At 45.6% G+C, this 24,667-nt stretch overlaps 1 protein-coding gene across 1 annotated transcript; it reads left to right on the top strand.

Annotated features, from left to right (window-relative positions):
• Nucleotides 1-8,745: 8,745 nt before the first annotated feature.
• On the top strand, nucleotides 8,746-9,624 carry LOC310759032 (integrase/recombinase xerD homolog; the record flags this gene model as incomplete). Its single annotated transcript, XM_083605789.1, has 1 exon — nucleotides 8,746-9,624. One exon carries the CDS (start codon nucleotides 8,746-8,748, stop codon nucleotides 9,622-9,624), a length of 879 nt encoding a protein of 292 aa, XP_083461915.1.
• Nucleotides 9,625-24,667: the final 15,043 nt, after the last annotated feature.

Genomic DNA, 24,667 nt, shown 5'->3' on the forward strand with positions numbered 1-24,667 from the left:
ATACTCCCCCTCTGTACCCCACTCTTCCCCAAACTACAGAGTCCTAGAGAAAAACGTTTTCCAAAGTTGTGATTGTAAGTCCGGTGGTTGCCAGCCAGTGACAGCTTTGAATTGATCAGTAGGCTGCACCTGCCAGAGCCATTGATCCTTTAATGCTGAAACAAGACCAGTTGCTGGGGAATGACAGCAGCAGCAAGAGATGGCTTTTGCCCTCTTCGTGTTTGTGTGCTTCCTGGAGGCATAGAATCACAGAGTTGTAGAGTTGGAAGGGATCTTGAGGGTCATCTAGTCCAACCCCCTACAATGCAGGAATCCTGCCTACAGCCATCCCTATCATATGGACCACCTTGGGAAAGAGGATGCTAAACTAGAAAGGCCTCTGCTCTGCTCAAGCAGAACTTTTATGTCAGAATTTGTGCTCCACAAAATTTACCTCGAAGTGTCAGCAGGACCCAGTAGTGTTCTAGGCCCTTTTCAAAAACTTGCAGTGCATAACTAAGCAAAATCCTAGCATAAACAGACACATGACTGTTGTCCATTCGTGTCCGAAACACAGAGCATGAGGCTCTTAATCTCAGGGTAGTGAGTTCAAACCCCGTGGGGGGGGGGGAAGAAAGATTCCTGCATGGCAGGAGTTGGATTAGATGATCCTCGCGGTCCCTTCCAACTCTACAATTCTCTGATTCTGTGCTGCAATGTTGAGGGTAGGATTGCACTCTGTGTTCTGGCTAAATCAAAATGCTGACACAAGTGGGTGTAAGGGGATATCAGTGGGAAGAACCTAATTCCTATAAGAATTGTCCACAGCATCCTTGTGAGGTTCTTCCCACCCTTAGAGGAGCAGAGCACCTCATGAACTGGATCATACTAGTTCATTTGCACCCAAACATGTCTGTATGTGCAACTAGTGAAAGGCTGTGCTGGAGCAAGGTACAGTGGTACCTCATGTTAAGTACTTAATTCGTTCCGGAGGTCCGTACTTAACCTGAAACTGTTCTTAACCTGAAGCTCCACTTTAGCTAATGGGGCCTCCTGCTGCCGCCACGCGATTTCTGTTCTCATCCTGAAGCAAAGTTCTTAACCCGAGGTACTATTTCTGGGTTAGCAGAGTCTGTAACCTGAAGCGTCTGTAACCCGAGGTACCACTGTAATTGTTTTCACCTGCTTCATTGAAAGACACAAGCAAAGACACAAGTTTTGTGTCTGAACCCCTGTGCATAAAGAAGGTGTGCACTCAGATTTTTGTAACAGATCTTAATTTACAGTAAAATATATGATTTCACTTTCTCTGTGTCTCACATGATAGCAACTACTATAAATGCTGATGTGGCAAACTGACATAGTGACTAGAATAAATTGCCCCAGAGATAACCTTATTTATATGAAGTGGAGTGATTAAAATTGAATTAATATAGCACAAAAGGAACACGATACCAAATGGCATTTAGGGGCCAACACAAATATATTTTCCCGTGAAAACACATACACATAGGATTTGTTTATATGACCTTGTTAGATTAACCGTTCTTATCCTTCAACATGGAGAAGGCATTTTACCATAACAAGGTTTTAAATGAGCATGTGACTCTCATAGCAATCAGTAGCCTCTCAATGAGAAATTCAAGAGCATGGCATCTGTCCCATTTTGTTCTCTGCTATTCTTTTTATCTTCGAAGTCTGTTCTTTGGAATTCGTTACAAGCTCGTGACTGCATTAGAAACAGCTTGCTGTGTTTCTCTCAGAACACCAGATGGTGCTATCGTCAAGACTTCCTACTATTTTGCGCACGCACACACCGCCCCCCCCCCGTAAAAGAACAGGTGAATGGAAATAAAAGTTTAATATCCTTTCAGAAATTTACAATCCTTAAAATAAAAAAGAGATAATTTTGATCTGTATCAACCTTTTTAAAGAGCCTCATAAAACTGGTCCAGGACCAAGAATTTTGTGCCATGAACGTGTAGCAAAATGGAGACAAAATTTGGACAAAGGCTATTCAACATTGATTTAGTTTTGGAGGGGTGTTTTATTAAACATTTGGAGCAGGATTTACCTAGCTAGCCATGTCAGCAGAACATGAACATTCAGCAGAACCTGAATGCAAGGACTTCCACTTGTGCAAGAGGGCTTTACCCCCTCCTCTCTTTTTAGACAATAGAATTGTCTCTGGTGTTGGTCAGGAGACCCCCAGAACAGTGCGAAGGGGGCAGAAGAGTGGCGGGAAGCTGCAATGCTTTCATGAATGGAACAACTGGGAGTGGAATTCTCCCCTTGGGAACTTACTCTTTCAAAGGTGCTTTAGATCCCACATGTTCTCATTGGCTCATTGAACCGAGTCAGCACAAGCCTTGATATTATACCACATGCTTCTTTGTACAGTGGTACCTCAGGTTACAAGGGACGCAGGTGGCGCTGTGGGTTAAACCACAGAGCCTTGGACTTGCCGATCATAAGGTCGGCGGTTCAAATCCCTGCGACGGGGTGAGCTCCCGTTGCTCGGTCCCTGCTCCTGCCAACCTAGCAGTTCAAAAGCACGTCAAAGTGCAAGTAGATAAATAGGTACTGCTCCGGTGGGAAGGTAAATGGCGTTTCCGTGCGCTGCTCTGGTTCGCCAGAAGCGGCTTAGTCATGCTGGCCACATGACCTGGAAGCTGTATGCCGGCTCCCTCGGCCTATAGAGCGAGTTGAGCGCCGCAACCCCAGAGTCGGTCACGACTGGACCTAATGGTCAGGGGTCCCTTTACCTTTACCTCAGGTTACAGACTCCGCTAACTCAGGAATATTACCTCGGGTTAAGAACTTTGCTTCAGGATGAGAACAGAAATCGTGTAGCGGCACATCAGCAGGAGGCCCCATTAGCTAACGTGGTGCTTCAGGTTAAGAACAGTTTCAGGTTAAGAACGGACCTCCGGAACGAATTAAGTACTTAACCCGAGGTACCACTGTACTGTGTGGAAAATAGCTAATACTGAAATGCCTTCTTTTATGGAAGTTACAAAGATAAAAACATGCTTTTCAGACATCTGCTTATGAACGACCTGCGGACTGTAGCTTTTCTATAGAAACCATCAAGTCCCATTTCTTTTTAGAAATGCTCTGCCCAATGCATTTTCTGCATTTCACAAGCACACGCAACTCCCATAATTTTTTTTAAAGTTGCCTATTTTTAGAAAGGTATCAAATAAGCATGCTACTTCACATCTTGACTCAATAAAGCAAAACACAGTACAACTAGGGCCTAACCATCAGGGCCATCTGGGGGCAGGAGCAAGGGGTGGCATCCCTGATCTTTGTACTTTAATGCAGGGCACACCTAAGTGCTAGCCACCAGGAGGAGAGCTTGGACAGCTAAGGCAGCAGTAGCAGCAAACAAAAATGTAAGCCATGGATGAGAGAGAGAGAGAGGAAGAAGTCATTGCCATTAAAGTGACCACAGAACAAAAACAAGGGATGGGGATATGCTGCCCACAAAGCAATGCTATATGCCAGTGGGTGTAGAAACAGCCCTAGAGTAAATTATATGTTGTTATTTTTCTGAAAGCCACCCTGAAAACCTTCTGATGGCAGGAATCAAAACAAATGGATGAATGAGTAAGGATTTTTGTGTCAATATCACATTAGTTTGGCTTGTGCTTCAAACTCCAAACTTCAAAGAGTTCCTTGCACTTCCTGTGATCCCTTTGAAAGTTTTTTTTCCCCAGGGTAAACATACAAGTGTCTCATTTGTTTGGTTGGGGATGATGCCCTCCAAAAGAAAAGAACCCCCCCACCTGCTAACAAATGCAAAAGCATTAGAAAACAGATCCTAATGCAGCACTTTCCCTTTAATAAGTGGCTAATCCTCCCAGTTGGCTCATATACACAGCAGCCTGGGCCCAGCTGATCCTTGCCAATTGCTTTGAAAACTCCTGACTCACTCCAATATCACTTAGAGTCTCCTTAATTGAGCATCAGAGGCGGGCCCTTGATGGATGCTATAAAAAGGCTTTCTTTGAGCCTGCTCTCTTCCTTCTTGCATTTTAGCTTGGAATAGGGGTGGGGAACCTTTTTCAGACTGAGCACCACTAGTTGTGGTGAGCTAAGGCAAAAATGGGGAGGGTTGGAGAGGAGATGTGGTGTGAGGAGAGTCCCAAGGACCAGGCAGAGAGGCCTGAGAGTGGTGATCACATTTGGTTCCAGGGCCTGTGATGCCCCACCCTCAAAGGCACCAGGATCAGAAAAATTCCAGGATCCAAGAGCGGCAGTTGTATTTTTAAGGAATGTTCACCCTACTAGAAAATGCATTTACTGTCTATTTTTAAATTCCGTGTACAAGTTCTACTTTTTCTTGGCCCACATTTTATACTTACATATTTAAGAGCATGCTACCCCGTTTACTAAACTATTACTAAAATGCTAGTATTAACTGTAGTCTGTTAAGTGCATTGGGGTAGCAAAGTCCCACAGAAAAACTTGCTGTTGACAGTGCTGCAGATAGCCTGGATAGATACCACGCTTCATGGATGAGTTTCGTCACTGTTAGAGGTATGGTCAAACAGTGCCTGCCACTGTGGAAGGACGCGTGGATCCAGAATTGGCCTACACAGTCACAGATTCATTGTTAAAACCACGTTTATGGAAGACACTCTTGCTCGGCTACGAGTGATCACCAAAGAAGAAGAAGAAGCCATTACATTCTCCTGCTGGGATGACCAAGTGCTGAGAAATATGGCCTCCAGCATCTTTTGTAAATGTGCAGAAAATTACATTTTGGCAAGTGTAGCTGGTCCTACAAAGGTAAAGCACTTGCAACTGCTGTTTGGCAGAGTGAGGCAGCTGTGAGACAGAGAACAAGGCATGTTGGGGGGGGCACAGCTGTGTGTGCCCCTTGGCCCTGCTATGCATCCCCTAAGCAATGGATTTTTTGTGTCATGTTTTCACTGTATCATTGTTTATTGGATGAAAGGAAGACTGTCATCAATGACATTTTTCTGACTGGCACTTTAAACTACCGGTAAATGGTTTTATGGCCCTTTGGCCAGCCATTCCCTTTGTTAGGTAGATTACTGGTTAATAGCCTTGGGTGGTTGGCTGATGGTTCAACAGTGGGTGAGGAGAGGGTTTCCTCATAAAGCCACTTCCAGGCCTGCCCCAGGAGGTGGGGTTGCGGGCATCACGCCCTCCCCACGTGAGCGGGGGCTGGTTTCAGCCCCCGCGAGAACAGGGGAATCCCAACCGTCCACGCCTCCCAGCCAGCCAATCGGCTGGCTGAGGGGGGGGCGTGGCTTGCCCTATTTAGGGCCGGAGCGGAGGGGGCTCGCCCTCTCTTCTCCGGCTAGCCCCCACGTTTTCCCACCCTCCCTCCCTTTAGTTGGGCTTTAGGTAGGTCTGACTTTGCTATGGACTTCGGTCTGTCGCCGCAAGGGGCATGGTAGGAATTTTTCCCAATTGGCAATTTACAGCCTTTTGGTTTTTCGCCTACCTCGTAGCAACTCCAGCCACTTAGCTCAGCTAATGTGCGTAGTTCAGTACTGTCTGCACTGGCAAAACTTCAAGGAAAGATAATTAATACACCCGATCCAGTTCAATATTGTGTGCACCAGTAACCCAACTGGGTTTAATTTAAAATCTAACTGGAGTGAGGATGCAAATACCAGCAGAGCAGACAAGAAAATCAGCTGACTCAATTTCAACCAGTTATTTTAAGATTTATCTATTTATTGTTTTATGCTTACAAATTATGTAATTAAGTATTTTATTTTATTTTTTATTTTTTATTTTTTATTTTTTATATTTTATTTTATTTTATTTTATTTTATTTTATTTTATTATTATTATTATTATTTATGCCTCAAAATTACCTAATTATTTACCAATCTCAATTCAAGTTAACCCTGGTTTAAAAACAATAAACAAAACAAGGCAGCCTTCCCTCAAAGGCAGGAGCAATAATCAAAACAATGCAATCCGGTTAAACAGGTAGAACCAAAAAATAATGATCAAAACAATGCAATCCGGTAAAGCAGGTAGAATCGAAGAATAATAATTGTTTATTTATCTATTTGCCTATTTATTTATTTTTTATTTATTTATTTACAACAACTGTGAATTGACTATACCAAATTATGAAACTTAATGCCTAGCCAGTGAGAAAATGACACAGCTCCCCAGAGCCTGCAAGCAGAATGCGATAATTTGAGTTCAAATAAGCTGCGCAACAGTGCTTCAAATGCGTTTCATTAAAGTTTCCAGAATGAATTCACCAGAGTGTATGTAACTGTTATGTACTGAGTTGAATAGGATCCAAACTGCAGCACTGAGATCACTTGTCAGTTAAATTGCCAAATAAAGCACTTTAATTAAATTTCGCTTGGTCCAAGGCAGGCACTTAATTAGATCTGTTAATTAATTATATTTTCCGATTATATGTGACCTTTAATTAAATTGTCTACGGATGTCATTGTAGGCTCTCATTTATCGCAGAGAAAGAGGAATAAGATCCTCAATGGGGACTTTGTAGATATATTTAGACTGTTACCCCCAGCAAAGCTAACGGGAAAAGGGGAGAAGAGGCGCACGTATGGTAAACGCAGGTACAGAACACCTAGAGCTGAGCGTACTTTTGACAATTGGCTGGACGGGTTCCAGGTGTTTATGGGTGTCGTCAGTGCTGCTTATCCAAAGAGGGCGATGCACTTGATTGCGTACCTGGCCCATGTTAGGAGGGCACGCGATTTAGCGGGAGATATGGCTGCTCTAAATTATGATGAAGATTTCCGCAGAAATGCGTCACTGTTGTCGTCCACGCGCTGGGATCTGAGGGACCTAAATTTTTGGTCAGAGCACGTGGGTCCCTTCGTGGATAAGAAGCACCAGGAGTCGTCAAAATCTTGGAAGACCGCTGCGAAGCAGAGGCGACTGTGTTGGGAGTACAACAAGGGGGTTTGTGCAAGGGCTGTCTGTAAGTACAGCCACGAGTGCGAAAAATGTCTTGGTAACCACCCAGCCACTGCCTGCATTAAAGGGAGGCAGCCCTTTCGGGGTGGGAGAGGTGCCTACAATCAGGGACCTAGAGGTGGCCACGGAGCGCCATTTGGACCCCAGGGAAGCAGGCAGTAATTTCAGTCTGGGCCTAGCCTGGTCACCCATCAAGTTGGCTCCGTTAAAAAACCTTTTAGACCATTACCCTAACAGGACCGCAGCAGAGTATTTATGGGAAGGCTTTAGTACCGGTTTCAGGATTCCAGTAGCCTTCCCCCCCAATTCAGGTGATCCTCCAAACCAAAAATCTGTGAGGGAAATGCCCGAGGTTGCCCAAAAGAAAATTAGTAAGGAAATTAAAGCAGGAAGGGTAGCCGGCCCCTTTCTAGTCCCTCCAATTGAAGGCCTCCATATATCCCCGTTAGGCATAGTCCCCAAAAAAGCGCCCGGTGAGTATCGCATGATTCACAACCTTTCCTACCCAAAGGGGGGGTCCGTCAATGATGCGATACCGCAGGAACTCTGCACAGTAAGATATGCCACGTTTGACCAAGCGGTACAGCTCATACGCAAGTTCGGCAGGGGGGCGTTGCTGGCAAAATGTGACATTGAGTCGGCCTTTAGACTCCTGCCAGTTCATCCGGAAGATTTCCGGTGGCTCGGCTTCAAATTTGAAGGGGCGTATTTTGTGGACAAGGCAATGCCCATGGGCTGCTCTGTGGCCTGCGCAGCTTTTGAGGCATTCAGCACCTTCCTGGACTGGGCGCTTCGCTTTAGGACCGGCGCTGAGGGCGTGTCGCACTACCTGGACGACTTTATCCTCGTGGCTCATAGCAGGCTTAAGTGCTCAGAGCTCCTTGAAGCCTTTACATCATTAGCGGGGGAACTGGGGGTTCCTCTAGCCGCCGACAAAACGGAGGGTCCGGCTACGACAATGGTTTACTTAGGTATCGAGCTGGACACTGTCGCGCAGACCTCAAAACTTCCCAGGGAAAAACTCATCGCGCTTGGTGACCTTATTCGGCAGCTGCTCCCCCTAAGAAAAGTTACACTCAGGCAAATCCAGTCACTGTTAGGACACTTAAATTTTGCTTGCCACGTGGTTTCCCCTGGCCGCCCATTCTGCGGCCGCCTCGCAAAGTTGTCAGCGGGACTGCGTTCCCCTCATCATAGGGTTCGGCTATCCAAGGAAGTGAAGTCCGACCTGGAAGTCTGGTTGAAGTTCTTGCAGAACTACAACGGCATTTCCCTGTGGCAGGACAACTTGTCGTTGCAGGTTGACTTCCAGGTCCATTCGGATGCTTCTGGCTCTCTGGGGTTTGGCGTTTACTTTAGGGGCCAATGGTGCGCTCAGCGCTGGCCCGCCGCCTGGCAAGGAGGCCCCATTACCAGAGACTTAACCTTCCTGGAATTCTTTCCGATTGTAGTGGCGGTGCACTTGTGGCCTGAAACCTTTAGTAACCATAGGGTATGCTTCCACACCGACAACCAGGCCGTAGTGGCGGTACTTTCCAGGCAGGTCGCACGATCACCAAGGGTAGGCGTCCTCCTGCGTTCCTTCGTTCTTCGGTGTTTAGAGCTCAACATACACTTCTCTGCAAAATTTGTGCCTGGTGTAAATAATGACATTGCAGACGCCCTATCTCGCTTTCAGATGGATCGCTTCCGCTCGTTAGCACCGGATGCAGAGCTGCTGCCTCAGCCGTTCCCGGAACATCTGTGGAGTCTCGGGGACCAGAGACGTGGGGACCAGAGTTCTGGGAGCCAGAAGTGATTCAGGGAGTAATGGCCTCGTTGGCACCTTCCACTTTGAGATCGTATAAGAAGGCGTGGTCGGATTTTTTAAAATTCCGCAACAAAACCCCCGCCATCAGAAGCAATGCCCCTCCCGTCAAGCCTGAGGTGCTATCTTACCTAGTTTACCTGAGACGCTTGGGCCGCGCCCCTAGAACCCTCAACCTTCAAGCCGCAGCTATTTCATTCTTTTGCAAGGCAGTATTTTCCACAGATCCTTGTGACGATTTTGTTATACGAAGGACGTTAGAGGGTTGGCGCAGGCTACAGCCCCCAAACTGCGATAGGAGAAGGGCAATATCATTCGACATCCTTTCTCAAATACATAAAAAATTGCGAACAGTATGCTGGTCAAAGTATGAGGCGCGCTTATTTTCAGCGGCTTACTCCATTGCCTTTTTTGGAGCTCTGCGCGTGGGTGAGGTAGTTTATGAAGTGGGTCGGCACGGTCTCTCCTGGGGCTTGCTTTTAAGCGATGTCACCCTGTCACGGGAGGACCTGGTAATACGGATACGCAGCTCTAAAACAGACCAGTATGGGAAGGGGGCTCTTGTTCAGCTTATGGCCACCGATAGTCCTGGCCCATGTCCAGTAAAAGACACAAGGCGCTTCTTATCCCTGAGGGCCAACTCGGCAGGGCCTCTATTGATCCACGCAGATGGTTTACCTTTGACGCGTCACCAGTTCACTCGGGTCATGCGCTTAGCACTGGCAGCATGCGGCATCCCCGCAGCAGATTTTGCATCACACTCTTTCAGGATAGGAGCAGCCACCACGGCAATGCACCTGGGTCTTACGACTGAAAGGATTAGGGACTTAGGTCGCTGGAAATCTGACGCGTACAAGCACTATTTGAGAAAGAATTTGTGACGGTGACTGACCATGGCCTGTTCTTTCGATTTCCTACAGGTGATATGGGGGTGCGCGTCTGGATTGTCGGGCACAGTATTGTGCATTGGGCCAGGGTACGCGCCATCAATTCCGGTCTCGGGCCGCGCCTGGGCTTACCACCTGATGTCACCATTTCCTGGGTCTCCCGGAGGGGAATGCGCTGGGCCGAGATGCTGCCCGCAATTAAGACCAGAGCAGCAGTGGAGGGCCCCCCAGACGCTTTATTGATACAATTGGGGGAAAACGACCTAGCCTACAGGAAGGCAGTGGATTTGCAGTGGCACATTTTTAGCGACTTCGAGGAGCTGAAGGCCGCTTACCCGAATGTCACAATTATTTGGGCCTCGCTGATGGAGAGGCGGGTTTGGAGGGACTGCAGGTGCCCGATAGCTATGAATAGGGCTAGGAAAGCCTTGGATCGGGCGGTGGTGCGTAGAGTGGCAGCCCTGGGTGGGAGGCTCATTGGCCACCCGGGCATTCGCTTCAATCATGAGGCCCTCTACCGGTATGATGGCGTGCATCTTTCGGATGCTGGTAACGATGTTTGGCTGATGGATATTGCAAAGGGGATAAGGGATTGGATTCAGGCATGAGAGTATTGGCGGCGAGCGACTGCTCGGTGGCGGTAGGCATTGGTAAGAAGGGGTTAAGAGGATGTGGGGGGGGAGGAACGCCATCACCTCCCCCCAGTGAACGAAGGGTGGTCCATTAAAGGACTCCGGGGGGCGTGGCCCTGTCCGAAGCCTATGGAGGTGTGGGCCAAAGGCACGCCCCAGAGCGGTGACCCGGGGGAGCTCCTAGTCGACGTGCCTCGGCGGGAGACTCCCCCGATTAGTGTTAACCCTTCCCCGTGTCTCCAGCAAATGGGCTGGAGCCGGATAGTCGATAGGACCAATGCCTAAGCCAATGCCTCTCATTCCTGAATTCAATAAAGTTGTGGCCTAATTCGCCCAATTGACCTTAACTATGGTGTCTCGTGTGTTTATTTATCTTGGTGGGGGGCGGGAACTCGCCACGCAAAGCCACTTCCAGGCCTGCCCCAGGAGGTGGGGTTGCGGGCATCACGCCCTCCCCACGTGAGCGGGGGCTGGTTTCAGCCCCCGCGAGAACAGGGGAATCCCAACCGTCCACGCCTCCCAGCCAGCCAATCGGCTGGCTGAGGGGGGGGCGTGGCTTGCCCTATTTAGGGCCGGAGCGGAGGGGGCTCGCCCTCTCTTCTCCGGCTAGCCCCCACGTTTTCCCACCCTCCCTCCCTTTAGTTGGGCTTTAGGTAGGTCTGACTTTGCTATGGACTTCGGTCTGTCGCCGCAAGGGGCATGGTAGGAATTTTTCCCAATTGGCAATTTACAGCCTTTTGGTTTTTCGCCTACCTCGTAGCAACTCGTCACAACTCTCGGCATTGGCGGTAGGCATTGGTAAGAAGGGGTTAAGAGGATGTGTGGGGGGGGAGGAACGCCATCACCTCCCCCCAGTGAACGAAGGGTGGTCCATTAAAGGACTCCGGGGGGCGTGGCCCTGTCCGAAGCCTATGGAGGTGTGGGCCAAAGGCACGCCCCAGAGCGGTGACCCGGGGGAGCTCCTAGTCGACGTGCCTCGGCGGGAGACTCCCCCGATTAGTGTTAACCCTTCCCCGTGTCTCCAGCAAATGGGCTGGAGCCGGATAGTCGATAGGACCAATGCCTAAGCCAATGCCTCTCATTCCTGAATTCAATAAAGTTGTGGCCTAATTCGCCCAATTGACCTTAACTATGGTGTCTCGTGTGTTTATTTATCTTGGTGGGGGGCGGGAACTCGCCACGCAATGAGAGAGAGCCATCAGAACTTAGCTTGAGGGTTGTCCTGTTCTCTGAGGGGAAAGGGCAGGTATGTGTGAAAGAAAAAGAGAATGACCTTGAGTAGTTAGGAAACAGCAGCAATTCCACAGTTTGAAAGAGGACTGGAGAGAAAGGGGTCTGTTGGCCTTGTGGGTGCAGCACCTCTCTCTGGAGTTAATGTGGGGTAATAGCTTGCAGGAGTACTTGCTGTTTGCTTCTACTTAAATATTTGTAAATAAAGCAAATATCACTATAGTTTTTGTCCTAGGGGCAGCCCTAGGTGCAACAACCTGAAACCTGTAAAGCCCCGTATCTGTTCAGATCTTCTATGCTTTCCCACATTCCATCTGAAGACTGAGACTAAATGTGGATTGCACAACTTCAACATGTCAGGGTCCCTTCCCCACTGCTACAAAACCCTTGTTTTCTTTAAGAACCAGTCTGAATCAGGTTTTGGAGAATTCGCTTACTTGCTTTTCTGTGAAATTTGTTGGGAAAGATTGAGGGCACAAGGAGAAGGGGACGACAGAGGACAAGATGGCTGGACAGTGTTCTTGAAGCTATGAACATGAGTTTGACCAAGCTGCGGGAGGCAGTGGAAGACAGGAGTGCCTGGTGTGCTCTAGTCCATGGGGTCATGAAGAGTCGAACATGACTAAACAACAACAAAAAATAGTTATTGCCTTACCATAAGTTTTGGATAAATCTCCATTGCTCTTTCAGCAGAAAGAAACCAAACTCAGGTAGTGCATCTGCCCCAGAAATTTCTCACCGCTCAGGGAAGTTGAGAGTGCAGGAGTTGACAACAGAAACAAAACTGAAATGTTAAGGATTGAATCTGAGGAATGCCTATGGGCATAACATAGTCTACTGAAAGCTGTTAACAACTGAGTGCTTTACAACACATGTTCTACATCTTTCTTACATTTGAATGCACCACAGATACTGAGATTGTGCTGTGAAAATTAACCATAGAGGGGGAGCAACTGAATAGCTGGTAGTGGAGCAATCTTGTAACGAAATAGCTCAATTCAGAGTAGAGGATATAGCAAGAACAGGTTGAAGGCTCTATGGTAGGAGCAGGACCAGAAGAGCTAGGCAGGAGAGCTTGGCTAAGCCTTTGCTAGTTAGCATGGGGTTTTGCATAGTTTATATAAGGAACTTTAGGCTGTAATCTCAAACCCATTTACCTGGGTGTAAGACCCATTGACTCCAATAGAGTTTAAAAGGCATCAGGATGGCATTGCTGCTGCTTTAATTTTGGTCTAGGCTAAACCAACCAAGAGTTAAGACAATATATTTTTTAAAAAACTAAACTCATTCTGTATTTGAGTTGTTTCTATTAACAAACACTTTCATTTTATCCATAAATAAATCAAATAAAGGGAGATAATGTCTATACAAAGAGGTATTTTTTCACATAGCAGGCACCTTTATAAAGCATATTTGAAAATTAAATGTAAATTAAATGCAACTCAGAGCTTTCCCACATGATCAAGGAGCAAGGCCTCCTCGGCCGCTTTATATCCTTTACAATGGGGATGCTCCTGCAAGTCCCAGCAGCCTGGTAGCTCTCCCAAGTGCAATGATTTGGGGGAAAGGTCAGGAGTGGATAGTCATCATGTTACATGTAAAGACATGCTGGATGATGCATATTCCAATGCTGGAGCAGGGAACGCCCAGCCTTCAAATTCCACAGGAACTGGTATGACTCAAGGCGTCTCCATTTATTTATTTAGATAGTCTTGGCAAGTGCCCCATCAGACATTTTCCACCCTCCCTTCCCGGCTCCTCCTCCTCAAAGCTTGCAATTTAGTTTCCTTACATGTTTGCCCACCACAAAGATCTGGATTGTGGGGCACAGCATTGTCCATTGGGTGGTGGATTATGCCTGGTCGCACAATCCACCCCAATGTGGGACATGCGTAGGCCGGGATTGATGCCCATGCTGTGTAAGGCCGCGGCGGCGCATGGCCCTCCAAGAGTCTTGATTTTGCACCTGGGAGAGAATGACCTAGTTGAACAAAATGGCATTGCCCTGACCCTTGCTGCAAGGCCAGATATAGAAAGCTTGCATGCCTTGTACCCAACAATGACCATCGGCTGGTCCAATCTCCTCCCCCGCCTGCGCTGGAGAGGGGTTTCCAATCCCTCTCGCATCAATTATACGGTGCAAAAAATCAACAGGGCCATGCGCAATACCATGCAGCTAATTGGCGGATTCTCTATTTCACATCCCACCATCAGGGCAGATACGGCCGGCCTATTCAGGGTGGATGGAGTGCATCTGACCCCACTTGGTAATGACCTCTGGCTGCACAACTTGCGACAAGTCCTCAGGGACTGGGTAGACAGCAGGTGTTGATGGCAGAGCATGGGTGATTGTTCCTCGGTTGTGGGACTCTTGGTGGCGAGGCCCTTAGGGGGCCTCAGGTGGCGGTTTTAGGCCTTGGCAAGGTATCCTTTAGTCTATCATCAAGTTGGGGGGATGCATTCATGCTCTCTTCCCATGCGGCGACGCTTGCAGGGCCTGTTAAAGGTCAAAAACTGGGAGTCCCTGGCCCTAGAGTGGCAGCATGTAGGTCAAACTCCCAGGCCGAGGTTAGTGGAAGGGCATGCTGTGTAAGTTTGCGCTTTACAGTCCCCTCCCACTGCACCTCATCAGCCTGCGTATCCTCAGCCAGATGGGCTGAGAGGGTTACCTGCCAAGGCCTATGCCAAGTTTCCCACTTCTGAGGCTCAATAAAGTTGTGGCCAATTTGAACCCATACTCTGGTCTCTTGTCTCATTCTTTGGGGGAAAGGGGTAGGCACCACAGACAGGGTTTAGCCCATGTGTCTGCAATTGTTTCAGATCCAGTTTAAGGACTCACTGTGGATTTGATGGGATTTCTGCAAAGTTTGCTTTAAGACTTGCTGTCACTGTCAGTTTGCGCTTGGTGTTGTTGGGCGTAGAAGGATACAGCCCCTGATCATTTGGATGCAATGGAAGATTAAAATAAAGAAGCATCGCAATTAACCAGTATCATGCTGAATTTTGGCAGCGGTGCACCAATGTCAGGGACCAGAATCTGCTTCGAAAGCCAACATCAGGCTCTGGAATGCAAACCCTGTATCACATTATCTGGGAATGTGTTGCTTTGCAGATGTAAGGTGGATGAAGCTATCTTCCCCACGTATTGGGTAACCCAAGCAAGCCTTGCGTAGCTGAGATTGGGAAACATGTCTTTAGGGCAGACTTTGGCCTCAACAGCTTTCCTGTGCAATTTACGCAACATGCTAACTGCAGTTTCCCCAAGAAGGAAGGGCAATTATTTTATTCCCCAGCTACTCCCACTTATGACCCAATAAGTGGGAAGGAGCCAAAGACACTTAAGTCAAATGAATTAGTATACATATAGACTTTGAAGAAAAGTTGGAGCACTCTAGCAATTTGGACTGCTGTTGCAATTACAGCTACAATCCAGCAGGTGGCAGAAAAACCACAATCAAAGAGGTTTCCACTGGATGTAAAGAAGTTCAGTACAGTACTGATCTCGTTTCATTTTAAAGCGACTTTTGGATAGGGTGAAATAAATCAAAAAGTATTGTAGCAAGAACTGAACTGTTTGAGATATGGGGCAGTGCATAAAGACACCCAAGTTAAGAGGAGCCATCCAAAATATTTGTAAAAATGAAATATGTTTGATTAGATTTTTAGTTAAGTTTTAATACAAACATGATATCATGTTATTCAGTAAACATAATGGTTGTAGGGTGGATATGCAGCTAGCTGCCCACCTCCTTTTAGAGAGGCTAGGTGAAAAGGGGGGCAAGACTCCTACCCTTTAATAGATGTGAAATAACTTCAGTTTGACATGCTGTTCAACTCAACTATTAAAGGTGCAAAAATTCCGTAGTTTATTGAATCTGGCTACCATAATTCCCTTAAAGTTATGGGAGTACCAGGACATTCAAGGCAAGGGGGAAGGGGTCTGTGTCACTGAAAAAAGTGTTGACACAGGCACTATCCAATAAATGCCATTTATGGTTACAAATCATTGCAGGAAAAATGTTCTGTCCTTAACAGTGCAATCCTGCATGTCTACTGTCAGAAGAAAGGTCAATTGAATAGACCTTATTCCCAGGTAAGTGGGTATAGGATTGCATACTTCCCTTATAAAGACAGGTGCTGTGTGACAAATTATGAGCAACTGTGTGTTTGTTATTCTGGTCTTTATTGTTTGGAAAGGACCTCAGACTTCTATTTTAGCCAGTTCATGGGGGAAATGGTCTTCTAAATCTTAAAAGGTCTTGTGTCTGGAGTTGAAGAAAACTAAGCAAGCCAAGTTATTAGTCATATCAAATACTTTTAGTTGCTTCCAAAAAGCAAATGTATTTTAAAGCTATAGGAGCTTTGGGGTAAACAGTTTAAAAGGGCTTCCCATACCTTTAAGTCATGTAAAAGAGGTTTCTAGACAGGGGTGATGGAAAGCTGTACCTGCTGAAATCCCCTCTTTCCCACTGGTAAAAGGTGCTGCAGCCCTATATTCACCAGGTCAGCCCAGGGGAATTCCAGGCATTCACTCCAATAGATGCTTGATAGAGAAAACAGATGCCTAAATATTTTCTGTGATGTTACCACCCTCAAGAGTTTACAAAGTTCTGCCTCTTGGATGAATGGGCTTAACTGAATTAATCATGCTGCTGAAGAATGAGAGCTGTTGTACTGTGTGACACAGGTACTAAGGGCAACTGGCAAACCACCAGGGAAATTAAACAATTGCTTCAAAATATGAGGTCAGCAAGTGAAACAAGAAAAAATATAAATAATACAGGCATGGTCAAGTAGCGCATTAATTGGGGTGTGGTTTGGCTATGCCTTGACTATTTACTTTCACCATACTTTCACCCCAGAGAAGTTTAGATACTGGAGTTTGTTAAGGGGGCTGGGAATTGTAGCTCCCCAGGATTATTTGGGGAAAGTGATATGCTTTAAATATATGCTGTAGATGAGAATGGGCTGCATTAGATGGCTTTTGAGTTTCTTCCAGACCCGAAGCCTGGAATGGTCTTTATGCAACCCTTGAAAACGGTGAAAAAGATTAAAATTCTCTTAAAATATGGTGGATGCTTGAGGCAGGGGCGAAACTAGTCATTGTTTCCCCTGGGTCGAAGACCCAGTTTGGCACACCCACCCACACGCATTTGTGTAGACACACACACACACACACACACACACACACGTTGGGAGACTCAGTGGCGCCCCTCTGGAGGCTTCACCTGGGGCAAAGCACCTGGTTAGCCCCCACCCCTCCGTAGCCACAACTCTGCTTGAGGATCAACTCCTAAAGTTGCCTGAGTGTAACACAGTTACATTGGCCCCTTTAAATCTCTGCAAAAAAGCCACAGCCCAAGCAAACAAAACTCTCTTCACACTGGATGCCTGAAGGCAAATGCCCCTTCCTTTTTATTATCTGATGCATCAGACACTCTGCCTGTGAAACCTGTTTACTGTGGGCCACCAGTGCCTGCGTCGTCATATTTCTGTTCATGTATTATGCTAGCTTTTAACAATAGAGATAGTTCATTTGTATACAACTATCAAATGATCCAATCAGTTCATTTTTGTTTAATGTGTGGTTCAAATGGGCATTAGATTACCAAATTACGAAGGGAAGGGCCTGAGCCGTACCACTCTGTCAAGGGGGTCTGATTCAGAGGGAGGCCTAGGTGCCTTAGTTTCATCTGTTTGGTTTGTTGTTTTGTCAGAGTCTATTCCTGATACTGTAGCAGGTTGTAACCAGTCAGAAAGATGAAACAAGAGCTACTAATTACCAGGTTTTAAAGCCTAAGGGTTGGGAACAGAAGGTATTCCACATGGCTTTAATTTAGGGGACCAGATGCCATGATCTAGCAGATTCTAATTCAATCCTGCACCTCAGAGGCAGGGCTCTTTATCCCCAACTGGCCTTGCACCAGTCCATGCAAGTGATGGGTGCTTCAATAGTCCTTATCATATTAGCAATATAGTGCTATGTTTTCCTCGCAATATGTACACCTGAAATCTAGCTTCGGTCATCAAAATCACCTGTTACATCAAACAGCACTTAACAAACTGGGTCAGCATTTCCCTAACTCTGATGAAACAAGCTGAAAAGTCTATTATAATGCAAGTGTCATTTATCCAAATTACGTGTCTTCATTTTAATACGTTTTCTTTTGCAGTGAAATGAAAATGTCCATAGATCTTTACTTTCCAATGACATCATTTTTACTTTCTACAGCACAGAAAGAACCCAATGTAGAGAAAATATTTTGCTCCTCCGCTCCTTTAACTCTTTCCACTGTGGCTGGTCATTATAAGAACTTTGTAACTAAATAACTAGTGTCTGAGGTTGTACGACAGGGTTAAAAAAACCCATGAAGCTTCCTTCCCACACCCTTCTCATCAGAACCTAAGCCAACAGTTCTAACAGACTCATGTACAGAAAGTCAACAGCCTGTGAAGCAAATCCCTGTGTCAAGAACCTTTCTCTGCAAACTGCCTCTAGGGTATCAGTGTTCAAATCTAGGTATTGTTCAGAAAAGATGTCATGGCAGATTGTAACCACCATGACGTGACAAAAGGAACTAGACACAGAGAGAGGGACAGAGAGTCTTTCTCAACACCTGAATAATTCCATTCAACTCTCTAAATCAGTGCTGGTCACTTTGTGCTTGCCTGTCCGTTGAATAACACAACTGGGGTAGTATTCGCTCACCTCAACTGGGATATTATTCTCCCACCACTTTCCTAACCTGCTGCAACCCCTTGTTGTAGAGGGGAGACGATGACCAATCACTTTCATAACTAGTGCACCGTACCTCCAAGCCCACCAGCCGCCATGTTTCTTTGGTGGGTGGAGAAACAACCAGTGAGCATCTTAATAGAATGGGGGGTGGGTGGGAGGACAGTGCTTTTTTTCTAAAAAAAAAATGTTTAAGGGTCCTCTCATTTTCCTACTCATATTGAAATACTACCCCTCTATGAGGCCAAACTTAGATTCACAAAACATTTGGGGGTATGCGTACCCCTGCGTCCCCCCCCCCCGAAAAAAGCACTGGGTGGAGGAAAAGGCATGTAAATTAGACTAACACAAGCATGTTCATGCTGGTGCAGAATCTATTTACTTGCCTTATTCTTTGTTAGTTTTTTCTCAGAGGGAATTGTGATTTTATTCTAAAGTTGGCGTGCTCTGCAAGGAATGACATATTAATAGGGGTGGCTATTTTATATGAAGAGAGAGAATATATTCAAAGTGCACTTTGGGGAAGCTACATTTAAAGCAATGTCAAACCATCCTTAACACTTCAGCAAATTATTTATGGAAGCTAGAGGTCACTGCTGTCACAATTTTAAAAACCAGAGAGCTTTCTTTTTCGAGGCATCTTATTTAGCACCCATTTCTGAAGCAGAGTCAGAGAGGACCGTTTAAATAATAAGAAAAACCGAATGGACATTCTTTCATTCTCTAAAACATAGAGTAGAAATGGGGGGAAAGCGAGCAAGCGAGAGAGAGAGAGCTGTTTTGTCAAGATGCCTTGCGTTTCTCCTTAATGTACCCAGCAAGCCAATCTTTAAACAGAGGATTTGCTTTCCTCCAGCATAAATATAAACCTTAAAAGACCATAATGACTTTCAACGTTTATATTCTTTTAACTGGACTTGTGTTCTGTGGAACACACTGCAAAATCTGTCACCTAACTGTTTTGGGTGAAGGAAAAGAGCTATTCAGCATTAAAGATTTAGGAATGTCTGTTGACATATTCAGGAAACAACCTCGGGGGACAGCTGACAAGGCTCCAAGAAGCATTACCAAGGGAACAGTGACGCAAATGCATTCCATTTTTACAGGCTGGCATGCTGCCAGATTCTCTCGCCTGATGTCTGATGTAATGCTAAGCCCTATCTGGGTTAGTGCTTAGCTATCAACCACAGCAGCTCTCTGCTGCAATCAATATTCTGTAGGGCTCTTTTTCACAAGAAAAGCAAGAAGCAAAGCAGGTTTCTTTAAAAAACGGAATGCCTCCAAACACATAAGATCATGAAAAACATGATAAGAAAGTCTGTAATGATCAAAGTGAAACATTCTTGGTGCTTTTGCATATGTGGCCATGGGTTCGTAAATCTCTGCATAGAAAGATGGGGAGGCTAGTTTACAACCTCCCCGCCCTGCAAAAAATGAAAATGAAAAATGAATGGAAGCCATTTCATTGACTTCAGCCGACTCTCAACCAGGAAGAATAGAGTGCTTGTGCTAGAAAGCACAGAAAGAGGAGAAAACAAGCAGCGTGAATCTGGAAAAAATAATATTTGTTTTGTACTTAAAGCGTGGGAAAGGAGGGTTCTAATGTAATCGTTTTCCTGTTCTAACTCCATACCTCAAAGTGATAAATGTTAATTATGCTTTGTAAAAGCCAAGACATACTAGAATGCCTGTGGAGCTGGGTGATTAAAATTTGGACTGAAAGGAAAAGGATATAATGAGAATTATTTCACTCGGCGGCTGTTGCCCCATGGAGTGTCCAGTGCTGCCTATTCCTGGTTTTGTCAAAATCTCCTTGAGTTGGGATGTTGTCTTGCATATGGAGGAAAGTGTGTATTGTGAACACTCAAATCTCTCTGTATTTAAATTTTTCGGTGTAAATCAGAGGTGAGAAGATAAAGGAGAGTGCTTCAACTAATGATACTGTAGCTTTTCTCTATAACTATTTTGGAAATGTAGCAAAGCATCTCCTCGAGTTCACAGAGGGCAGGGGGGGATTGCAATAGCTAAGAGTTTAATTTAGAGGTGGTTTGTTTTGTATAAATGTTTGCAGTCCCATGATGAAAGAATAGTTAATACACAATCTTGTTGGGTTACCAGCTTGTCCACCTTAAATCAAACTGCAAGCTTCAATAGCTGCAATTTGCCCTTTTGGTCAAGTTGATAGTGTTAATGCTCGCTTACTAATTAACTGACCAGACTCTGTTCTACATTCCATTGGTTGGCCTCAAATTAGCATCTGGGAATCATTGGCTTATTGGGAATGATAGAAATAAGTCACTAGGCATCTCCCTTTTCTCTGAATTACCTATGCTGTGTTCTCATTATGCTTTGTTTCTATGCAAGCAGAGGATGGCAGAACACAAAGCTATAGTTTGCTGTGTTTGAAATTTTGCAGAAATAGGAGTGTGATGCTTCAATATTAAACATTGTCCAGCTGTTTATAACACTGAAAGCATCTTCAGCCCTCTGACAGGCATTGGAGGTACTGTAAGAATAATGGAAGTCTGCAAAATAAAAAATTATATCGGTACCAAACCTCAAACAGAAACAGAATATTAACCGAGCAGACTGGCAGTCTTTCCCTAACATAGAAGTGCAAATAAACCACCCAGAACTAAAAACTAATTTATGCTTTTTATAGAAACAAATATTAGGGGAAGCACATAAGAATATATGTTTCATTGCAATTTTAAATTCCTTGGATGCAGTAAGAAATCTAGGGCACACGAAGATTAGAGTTTATTCAATATTGCGCTCTCGGCTTTATCCTTTCTGTAGAGCCTCAGTGTGTTTCTACTCAAGTTATATCCTGGTCAATGGAATAGCAACTGACCTCCTTGATCCTTGAAACACCTTGAAAGCATTTTGTCCAAACTGAAAATCCCAATGTCAACTAAACATAAACCTCGGGTACCAATGACCAGGTAAGTACTCTGGGGGAACCATATTACATGTCCACATTTGTTCATTCCCAGAGAAATTACATCTGCATCCTTAAAGAGAAGCCCAGGCCTTTATGAATACTTTCGCAGCTAACACAGGGACTGGCCAGGAAGTAGCTGGATTTTCCCACATTACCTGACTGTGCATCACCACAGTTTTACTAAACCAAGTCTTGACAGGTAGCAAATTAAGAAACGAGATTCAAATTCCATTAGAGATGACAGGTAACCACAAACCACATGCTGAGTAGCCCAAGTTCCTCAGTGACCCTGCACAAGCTTATTCCATTCATTTGCAATACACACAGAACTCTTGATTACAGTCATTGTGCTAAACTGTGCTTCCATTACACCTATTTAATGTGGTCCATGAAAAAGGGTTTCTTCAGCTGAAACCTGGATCTGCTCATCCAATGGTGCAAAAATTATTTCATTCAGTTGCTTCTCTCTTTGCCATCACCTGTGTTGTAGCTGGGCTTCTCCCAGCTTTTCTCCATTCAGATAAATGAAGCAACTGAGTTGTGTGAAATGTGTGTGTGTGTACACACACACACCAATCATTGCAAATAAATGAAGTGGTTTTCAAAGATAGGAATAAAAACTGCATTAAAACAATTTCAACAATAGTATAGGCAGGGGGTGGAGAAGCTCTGACCCACAAGTTAAATTTGGCCTGCCCATTTGGCCCATGAGGATGTTTTCCAAGACCCACCTGCCCCACACCTGATACATGTGACATCATGTGTGGGGCAAGTGGAGATGTGCCTGGTCTTGCTCACCTGTCAAGAGTGCCTGTTTATTGCAGGGGGAGGGATAAAGATCTGGTCTGCTGAGCCAAAAAGGTTCCCCACCCCTGCTATGGGAAGCCCAAGCAAACAAATGAGTTTTTAATAAACGTTGGAAGCACATAAACAGTCATTGCCTTCTGAATTACAGGAGAGCAGGCATTCCATAACGTAGGTACCACTACAGAGAAGGACTTTTGCTCAAGGTTGCTGCCAGATGACATTATACAGGTTGCAGCTCCATCAGCTAGGACTTCTCTGAAGATCTGTGTGCATTGTTCAGTCCTCTGTTCAGTATTCTAGCCACCAAATTCTGCACCAGCTGCAGCTTCTGAACCAAGCTTGAGGGCATATAGAAACAGCAAATTTGGATTTTTGGCCCACTCTTTATTCAAGGAGCTCAGGAGAGCATATGCAACCATTAACCCATGTTGCCTTTCCTACGGCCCTCTGAGGTAAGTGAAGCTGAGAGATGACAGCTGAACTTGCTCAAGGCCTCTTAGCAACTCAAGTGTCATGGCTGAGTAGAGATTTGAACTTGACCTTCCCATACCCAGCTTTCAAGCCTCTGCATCATAGGAAGCCTCTCCAAAAGTCACTCTGTCAAAGTGACGCCTGGTCACCCAGCCAGTTGCCCATCCACCAAAATACTTAGCCTGCACATCATTCATGTCCCATTTCCACAGCTGGATATATTGGGCATTATAGGCACCACAGAGCCCTGCCTGCCTTCTTTGCTTCACAGCTCAGAAGTCCGTCATGCTGGGAGTCCCCAGCCTCCCAGCATGACAGACTCCTGCTTTCTAGCAGATGCACAAATCCCAAGGACACTTTGTCTTGCAACTCACACAGGTCCAGTGGTTGTGATGCTGGCACAGTGAGGTTGCAATTCAGAGGGAAAACTTGAAGACTCTGAACGAGTCTGCCTAGGTTTCTGAGTAGGCATGTAGTTGACTCCAGGTAAGGGTGTGCTCAGAATATTAAAAACAAGATACATATCAGTCTCAGTGCCCTGAAGGGTGTGTTGCCTTCTTAGTCTCTCACACACAGAGAATGCTCCAATTAGTATGACTCAGGTGTTATCATGCAATGCTTCTTACTCATAACACCCCACCTTGCTGGTGTCATTCTGATATTACAGCATGCCTCGGAGAGAAACTATTTGAGAAAGACGATGATGTCAAATAACAAGTGGTAATTTTAGACAAGTCATCTGATCTGAGTGCACGGCATTAAATACAGTGGTACCTTGGGTTAAGAACTTAATTCATTCTGGAGGTCCGTTCTTAACCTGAAACTGTTCTTAACCTGAGGTACCACTTTAGCTAATGGGGCCTCCGGCTGCTGCTGTGCGATTTCTGTTCTCATCCTGAAGCAGAGTTCTTAACCCGAGGTACTATTTCTGGGTTAGCGGAGTCTGTAACCTGAAGTGCCTGTAACCTAAGGTAAAGGTAAAGGGACCCTTGACCATTAGGTCCAGTCATGGCTGACTCTGGGGTTGTGGCGCTCCACTGTATTATTTTTCCTACACAAAGCCTGCTAATGTGCATCGCTTACTTTGGTTCTCTGTAACCTACGTCCAGTGGGGTATTCTGTGCAGGAGGTGGATTGGATAAGGATCTTGTACCTCCTGAATGGCAATGCCACCCAGGCATGGTTCCTGTACCATTAAAAGTCTGTGGCAGACATAAATTCAACAGGAGCGGTTTCTCCTACTGTCGATGCAGTGATGGAGAAAGCTTCACCTGTTGGGGTATTTTCATGCCACGTGAGCCCCTTCCACCTTCCCAGTGACAACCTCACTAAAAGACCTATAATTGTATAAAATTACCATGCAAATCCTGATTTGCATTTCATTCCTGGCAAGGCCACAATCAAGACAGGAATGTCATCTACAGGGAAGGAGGATGTGGCAACTGTTTGCAGTGTCCTCTGACTATATCACACACACACACACACACACACACACACACACACACACACACTTACTTACCCTTTCTGTTTGATGTCATCTTCCTTCAATTGCAGACTAAACACATGTCTTTCTCATGCACAAGCAAAACAAACCAGGGTGTGGCTCTCCCGCGCGACAGAAACTTCTACTACTACCGTGTCAGGTGAAGCCCTGTAATATTCCACCTCCAAAATTAGAATAACTGCAGTGTTGTGACAAAAGCTGACTCAATGGGAAGCTGGGTGGACATGTGAATCGTCCATGCTAATAGGAAGGTCAATGCTGCCAAGTGAGAACATTAAATGGACACTCCCTTTAGGGTATGTCTTCTTACACCCACAAATCCCGGCTGAGAGCTGGTTGTTAAATACAAGTCAGCTCTCATACTTTGAGGTGTGACAGCACCTTGTCTTGCTGATCATTTAAGTTTGGTACAATTAAGGAACTATTATGGTAAATAAAGGAAGAGACTGTGTAGCAGTAGGGATTAAGAGAAGGAGCTGTAAGGTCCCTTGGATCAAATCTCACCTCAGCCATGACCTTCATGGGTGGCTTGAGGCAAGCCACTGCCAGAGTCTAAATCAGGGTTTCCTAAACTTGGGTCTCTAGCTGTTTTTGGACTACAGCACCCATCATCCCTAGCTTGCAGGACCAGTGCTTAGGGATGATGGGAATTGTACAGTGGTACCTCGGTTCTCAAACGCCTTGGTACTCAAACAACTTGGAGCCCAAACACT

Source organism: Podarcis filfolensis, assembly GCF_964270895.1.
Source record: "Podarcis filfolensis genome assembly, chromosome: 3".
NCBI lineage: Eukaryota > Metazoa > Chordata > Lepidosauria > Squamata > Lacertidae > Podarcis > Podarcis filfolensis.